This window comes from Mesitornis unicolor, unplaced genomic scaffold, assembly GCF_000695765.1.
Source record: "Mesitornis unicolor isolate BGI_N332 unplaced genomic scaffold, ASM69576v1 scaffold2898, whole genome shotgun sequence".
NCBI lineage: Eukaryota > Metazoa > Chordata > Aves > Mesitornithiformes > Mesitornithidae > Mesitornis > Mesitornis unicolor.
The window spans coordinates 34,359-42,661 of NW_010202344.1; the positions used below are offsets into that span (position 1 = coordinate 34,359).

Here is an 8,303-nt window from a genome sequence, read left to right on the forward strand (position 1 = left end):
GTTAACCATGGAAACGGGTTGCCCAGGGAGGCTGTTGAATCTCCTTCCTCAGAGGTTTTAAAATTCCACCTGGACAGGATCCTTCATCTAACTTCCAACCATTATCTAACTTCCAACCAAGGTGACCCTGCTGTGAGTAGAGGTAGAATTGGGTGACCTCCAGAGGTGACCTCTGACTTGCATTCGTCTGTGATTCCATCTTGCCCAGTCTTCAGCTGACACTTTGGAAGGGCTCAGGTTGCTTACAGACCCCATGTCAGACTTTCTAGTCTGATGTAGAAGTCTTAGATACCCTAGGGCATCTAAATTAAGCTGAAAGCCAGGCAGGAAGTACGTATAATGGCACTAGACAGCAATGTTGGCAACTGAGTCATGCTCCATCTGTTTAATTGGTCCTCTTGCGCTGTCGTCTGCCCAGATCCAGTAGACATGCACAGAATACTCCTGCAACAGAGTGCTGGAGTTGACCTTATGAAAATGCACTCATGGCTTTCTTTTTTAGAAAAAAAATGCTTGGAGGAAGAAGAATTATCCATTATACAGAAGATAGAGTGGTTAAAGTATTTGCTTAGGGATGAGATTCTCGCATCAGCTGTTCTCTCTGCATACAGGGTTTTAAATTATAATGCCTCATCTCCTTTAGGTTTCCTTTTCACCTTACCTGTCTGAGGACTCTGTGTTTCACCTCTTTCTGTTGAAATTATTTATCAGGAAAAAAATTCTGGATTCATGCAGGCCTGAGAGAAAAGGTGACAGCATAGCATTTTTGTCAAGTTAGTGTGTGAGAAACATACTCTCTTATTCCTGCCGTGGTTTCTACATGCCTTACTCCATTTTACAGTGAAATATTTCATGAGTTTATTTTTTTATATTTAAATAGAGTACTTTATAAGGGTAGTTCCTAAATGGATAAAGACATTTAGTTACCTAAATCACTCTGGGAGGGGAAAGTGTAGTACTTTCCCTAAATACCTAACACTAGGTAAGGTTGCCAGTGTCTGCATGATCAGTGTCCGCAACGCTCATTCCAAACTGATTTTTTAAAGATCTCAAGACTTGTGTTCAACCATAAAGAACAACAAAGCATAAGAAGTGCTGACAGGAAGGCATCCATACTTTGATCTGGGAGGACATATTGTTGCATCCATTGCATAAAAGGAGAACTGACAGAAAAAGAGTAAACAGAAGCAGCAAGTTTTCCATTAATGTATTAGAGATGTTTTTCTAGGTGATGAGAGTTGTATGATATGAACATAAAATGTAGATATGCAACGTGCTGCATGTTCTCTGTAGTAATGCATTTGTTCTCAAATAAGACCAGCAAGTACTCCTGTACCATTCCATAGGAAAATCTGACTAATTTTATGCATCTGAAAGTAATGACTTTACATTTATTGGTATTTTATTACTCATGGAACTAGAACTGAATCTGTAGGAGTATTAAATTTTTAATACGCCTTTAATGAGATCTTATTTTAAGTAAGATGCTTTAATATAATAAAAACTAACTAAAAAATAAAATTGCGCAGCAATGCCCCAAAGCACTAGGATTTTGGCTTATATTCAACCCTTCAGTGATTCTAGGTGGTAGAAGGTGAAGCATACAGAGTAGGAGACAGCCATAGGTTATCAGAAGATAGCAGAAGAAACTAGGGAAAAAAAAGATCTGAAATTAAATATATAGCTTCAGTGTTGGAAAGCCTTTTCTTCTGAAAGATCTCAAGACACACTAAAAGTGCTTGGTACTTGGCAGAACTAACTGTATGTTACCAGCCTCACTGACGTGAAGCATCTGTGGATATGTATTTTCTGACAGACCCTGTTTCCGATATAAGATTCTTTCCCATCTTGTCCTTCTACATTTGTATTGGTCTGGAATTCAAAGGTTGGGTAGCAGTAGAAGAGAATTCATTTAAATGCTTTTTTACTTCAATAGACTCACTGGTCAAAAGACCTTCCTTCAATGGAAAAACACCTAGGGGAATCAAGAGTGAGGAGGAGAAACAAAAAGGAGGACTGTTTAGCAGTGTGGTCCTTTGCAAGCAATAGCCCAATAGTTTTTGGAACAATTTTTCATCATTTAAAGTGGCATCCTTAGTGTCAAGAGGTATATGATGTGATGATCACATATAAGGTCTGTATCAGGACTCCACATGTTAAAGAAGGAAGTGTAAAGATACAATGGGCAGTTATTGGTCAGCCTGATTAGAAAGGATAGCAGTCGACCTAGGAATTCCTGTGACACCTCTGGCAGCAATGAGAAAACAGTTCAAATGCTCTTTTTAACCTGTGTTCAGTCACATTACACTTTTAATTGTAGAATTTTATCAGTAAGTATGATTATGAAGTGTTAGTTGACTTACATGTAGTTAATATATAAGGTTGTAAGCAGAATGTGTTTATGAATTAGGAGATTTAAGTTTCAGATACTGAATTTGGCTGCTGTTTATGATCTGAAAGTTGATCTTACTGGGATCACAATCCAGTTACTGTTATTGAAATATAGCTACCTGTATTGTGAAGTACAAGAGAAATTAATGGCTACTTTTGGTTACATAAATTTGTTCCCATTTCTTTAAAAACCTATTACTGCTTTTTGAAATTTGTTGAACATATACTGAGATGTCTCATCTCTAATATGTTTAAAACTTGAATTTGCTTGAATTTGATTTACATCAGTTATTATCCGTACCATTCTTTGATAATGACGATTATCTGTGGGACAATCCTTGTCTCACTTTACTGGGGCATTTGTGTTGAGAAAACTATGGCCCTAAAGATTCTTGTTAAAGATTTAGTCAAATGTGCAAGAACCAGGATCAAACAGGAGAGAAATCTGGATGCAAACCCAGCATGGGCAAGGCCATGAGCTATAGTTTCAAAGAGCCACCAGTTAAGACTCCTTTGGGATGTGTATAATGCACAGTGAGTGCTCTCAGTGCCTGCAGAGGTTTTCATATTTAAGTTTAGCTTCAAAATATAAAGGGTGTAGTTCACAATTCACATGTCTTAGATCCTGCCTAACTGCCCTCTATATGCTTAAATTCAGTGTTTAAATTCTTCTAACTCTTGTGCAGAAAAAGAAAAAAACAGTTAAGAGCAATAGGCACCACACTTTTCTTAGGTAATAAAAGTCACTAAACACCTTAACGAGTCACTCAGTGCGTGACCAGAAACATCTAAAGTAGGAAAGTGTTTAGCAAGTAGGGATAGTCTATGTCTACCTTAGCAACCAAACCAGGCCAGGTCCGACAGTCTGCTCCAGGGGCAGGTGGCATGGTACAGCTCTCAGTCAAATCCACTTACTTCCAGAACTGGAGACCTTCATCCATTCCATCTGCCAGGAACAGCACATGGTCAGGGACATTGTCTGGGGGTTCGCTGTGTGGCACAGGTCTAGACAGTGCCAATGTGCTTGGTACCAGATTAGCAGAAATTGGCAGTGCTCGTTATCTCCTCCACCTTGGCTTTCTGTAATTTGGGGTTTTTAGAAAGCCCTATCTAATGGATAGGGCCTTGAGCAACCTGGTCTAGTGGAAGGTGTCCCTGCCCATGGCAAGGTGGGGAGGAGGTGGTCTAGATGATCTTTAAGGTCCCTTCCAGCCCAAACCTTTCTATTATTCTATGATTCCATGAATTTATTGGTATAGATGTATTCTTTAGCTTGCTAAAATTACTGCTAAGCCAGGATGAGCACTTTTCTACAAGTCCTGTTATGCCTCTTGTTCCTTGTCTATCTAAGGAGATTTTTCTCTGTTTATTCCCTATTTCATTATTTTAGGGTAGGATTCCCTCATTGTCATGTTAAAGGTGTTCTGTCTTGTCTGGAATAATCAGATCTTAATTGAATGGAAGAAAAGAGGAGAGCCCAAGAATGTGTTTGTGTGGTGTAGTGTTAAAACCAATTAGCTGGGAGTAGAAAGGCTGAATCCCAGCCTTGTTCCAGTCATTGTTGGAATGAGGTCAGTGCATACATGGACCAGTTTAATTAAACTGTTATATATTGCATCTCCAGTTGTACCAGTATGAAGTTCTGTATGGACACCATTCCTGAAGTTTGCATTAGAGAGGACAGACGAGAAAGTCAGTCAGCACAACATGCGTTTTTTTATCTATGCCTGTTTATTTTGTTAGGTGAGTGAAAACAGAATTTGTTCTAAAGTATGTAAATGCTTTTTAGTGTGTATATATTCATCCTAAATTCAAACAGTTAAAGCGGCTCCTGTATCTTAAAACTATTTTCTTTGTCATGTCACATGTCTCTGTGAATTAATCTATGTTCCGTAACAATCCAATTAATAAAAAACTATCAATGTGCTGGCAATATGCAGATGTACAAATTGAATTAATTGATTCAAACTGCTTTGAGGTAGGTCGGTCTTGTTCTTACTATGAGAAAGATGAAAAATATTTCTTTGACAAGATTACTTGTGAAACAGATTCAGAAAATTAGCAAATCAAAGAAGATAAATGTACTCTGAGAAGAGATCTAGTTAGGCCTGGTGCAAATCACATCACACTTCTCTAGTTCTTTCATATCTACTTTTTTCCAGTGCTTTATAATCAATGAATACATCTGTGTCAACCAAGGTGCTGAGAAGGAAAGAGCAGAAGTGCCACTATTCAGGCCCAGCAATTTATTTTCACAGATGAATGTGTTTGTACAAGGAAATGAGTAGATAGCATTCCCTCTAAACATACAGTATCTTCATCACATTGAAGTATTTTTCTGTGATGATGTGTAAATGATTAACAATTCCATATAAATTAACAGTATATATTTCTGAGTCTTTTAGAAATATTGCTGCATATTGTTTGCAAGCTTGCACAATAGTTCAGATATACTTATAGCAGTTTCTTATCAGTATTTTAATGATTACCTGAATACCTGAAAGGTGCCTATAAGAAATTCGGGGAAGTTCTGTTCACTAGGGTATGTAGTGATAGGATGAGGGGTAATGGTTTTAAACTAGAAAAGGGTAGATTTAGGTTGGATATTAGGAAAAAGTTCTCCAACATGAAGGTGATAGATCACTGGAACAGGTTGTCCAGAGAGGTAGTGGAGGCCCCATCTCTGGAGATACTGAAGGTCAGGCTTGATGGGGCTCTGAGCAACCTGATCTGGTAACATTGTCCCTGCTCACTGCAGGGGGGTTGGACTGGATGATCTTTAAAGGTCCCTTCCAACCCAACACGCTCTATGATTCTATGATTACCCGCACTATAAAACCTCACAGCTTAGAATTTAATTTGTGGAAGGTCTTGGGGTGCCTACTTAAAATGTAAGTCTGCAGGTTCTTCAGTTATTAAATCTTTTATTAAATAAATATTCTACAGCTATATAAAAATATTTGGTGTCAGCGTGCCAGACCTACTAAAATGTTGACAACACTGAAAGGAAAAATACTTAACCTTGTCAGAGCCTACAGAGTAAGCATTCCCACTTCTATCTCATCTACTGGATCTAATCCAGCTTATATTTTAATGGCATGCTTTTTAGAATGAGCTCCAACAATAATCGGGATCAGGAGAAGAAAAGGTGTTAGTACAACTTTTCTCTAGCAGTCTTACAGCCAACGTGTTAACACTGGAAGCTGGAGTCTTAGATTCCCTTCCTGTGGAGGAAATAAAGGCTCCAAATAGTTCCTTCCTTTTCTATACAGTGTAAAACATATTCAGGAAAATAGATGAAGAATCACTCCTAAACCCCTTCCAGAAAAAATGCGTTAACCCTCGGTGTGCGTGAATCCCTTGACCTGTATCATGTCAGACAGCAGAGGCCTTGATTTGTGTTACCCACACTCATGCTGAGCACTGTAATCGTGGTGCTGGGTGAGGAACCAGCCTCTGCAGCACCAGTAAAGTTGAGAGCAGCCAGTTTACTTAGGCCTTTGATTTTTTTTTAATAAATAAGTGTCTACCTACACTGTATAAATGGGCAGTTTCATTACTGCTGCTGGGCAGAAACAGGAGCAATAAAACACCTTAACAAAGATTTTCTAGGAAAGCATTGATAGGTATCACTCCTTACCCCACTTAACCAGAACTGCTTCTTTTACTGATTTAAAAAAAAAAAAAAGACTGTTTAACACCTTTTCACTGAATGGAGATATTTTCTGAGGTCACTTTTTGCAATACACTTCTCAAAAATATAGTCATGTGCTTCAGAGGAGCTTTCGAGAAGAGCCAAATTGAGGTAAGTAAGGCTGTGCCTCAGTGCACATGTCGAATAGCGTATAATGCACTGCAGATTTCAGCCCTCTACCCTGACTATTTTCAAGTAGAATCAATATTGGGTTTTATGCCTTAAAATTGTTGCCCTAATTTAGGACATAATGGCTTCTATAACCCTATCCATTCTTGATGAGCAATTAAAAGCAATAGTTTGCAGCTGCTGAGGGAAGCAATAAGCAATTTGTATAGCACCTTATGGGAGGCATCTCTCTCATCAGCTGCCGTTTTGGGAAATACTTGATTGTACTTCTTAGCAGTATCAATTATCTGTCACCTAATGCCATTTTAATGCAAGATCTGCCTGGAATATAATTAATGTTTATGGGAGTAGGCATGGCAAGGCAGGTTCTTACCGGGAAGAAAGCAGCTCAGTGCCTCTTGCTCCCATGGTTGGTCTGTGCATTACCTTTATTAAAAATTACTGAAAAAGATTAACTGCTTTGACCATTCTCTTTAATTTTAATTCTGAATATAGATTTAGATTATGACTTTATCAAGTAGACATTGAAACTTATGTGATGTGAATTTTTAATTGATCAGGTTGTTAGGAAGGGAAATGTTAAGGGTTTGATTTATATCTGCTTACCAAACCAGTACTGTAGAATAGGATGTTTTACTGAATTCAGGATCTGGCAATATGTAAAGACTCTCTTGCACACAATTATTTTAATTTTGGTACTACCAGATCCAATTGCAAATACTCTCGTAGCTCTTTGAAACTCTTCAAAGAACATGATCAAGATTTGTGGAGCTAAACTGGCATTTGTTATGCAGAGCCGAGTCCTGCTTTTACATGGGATGTTTGTAATTTTAAAACATTTGAGCCTCCCTAATCAAAAGGAATGATGTTACAGAGACTTTGGTAATTAGTTTATGTTTCAAAAAAAAAAAAAAAAAGACTCACTGATCAAAGAATCTTAGCAGTTTCAACTCCAAGAACACGAATGTTTCTTGATCAATTCGTATATGTTTTCCTAAGTTCCCTGAAAACCCAACTTGAAAGCATGACTCCAGGCACAGTTTTGAACAACAAATTAGATCACTTAAATAGATTTATCCAATATTAGTACTTAAAGGGTCACTATCCTTAGAATATCTGATTGCTTCATGATCCTTAACGTATTTAAATGATTCACTAAATTCCTCAGGCCACAATTCAAATTATTAGTAATTTATATAGAAATTTGAAGAAATTTGAAGAAAACTGATGTAATTATTCCATTATTTTACTATGCTTTTCAGGTCCTAAAATGGTAGAATTCCATGGTCAGCAGTTTCAGATCAACTCAAAGGACGGCAAGCCTCTTTTTACAGTGGATGAAAATGAGGTGGTAATTGGCACAGATAAACTTCGAGTCACAGGTTTGTAACAGTTTAAGAAATAATAGCCACATGAAAAACACAATAGAAATGGCATTTTTAAATACGTTATTGTGTGTGTACACACGTTCTGGTTTTACCTCATTGAGAAATAGAAATGTGAAGAAATTCTGACCTTTTAAAATAAATAATCAGTAAAAACTTTTAACAGCAAAATAATAATATGTATATATAAATACATATATATGTCTGTATGTGTGTATTTTATTTTAAAGCCATTAGTGATTGGAACTGTACTGGTGCATTTTTTTTTCTGAATTATTTTATGTTTCCAGTGCGCACTGTTAACTGAGGCTGAAAAAAATTAGATATTCCAGTTTGAGTTTTACTGAGTTTTAGTTGTGAAAACTTTTTAGATTCTCTGGTTTTATCTTTCAGAGGGAAAGCCACTGTATTTCTGCTTTGTCTGTAGCACATAAGTCATAGGATGGTATTTGCAGTATATTTAAAATGTCATTTGTCAAAAGAGAAATTTGTCTTAGACTATTTCTGCAAATCACAAAAGTACTCATTTACAAAGTAAGATGTCAAAGTTATCACATGAAAAGCTATTTTCTTTCATATGACATCATAACATCAGCTTTCATTTTCCAGGTGCAAGGTTGCATTTAAACAGATCCATGAATGTGTGAATTCTTTTTAAGCCGAATAGTCCATCAAAGAAAGTACTGAAATTATCCTGTAACTCA

General features: G+C 37.1%; 1 protein-coding gene across 1 annotated transcript in view; it reads left to right on the forward strand.

Annotated features, from left to right (window-relative positions):
* Window positions 1-7,596, forward strand: part of LOC104533275 (gamma-sarcoglycan) — a gene marked incomplete at its 3' end in the record, with an annotated part of 31,007 nt that extends 23,411 nt beyond the window's left edge. Inside the window, exon 4 of the mRNA XM_010190350.1 lies at window positions 7,477-7,596. Coding sequence (XP_010188652.1) covers window positions 7,477-7,596 — 120 coding nt within the window. The remainder of the gene's footprint in view (window positions 1-7,476) is intronic.
* Window positions 7,597-8,303: the final 707 nt, after the last annotated feature.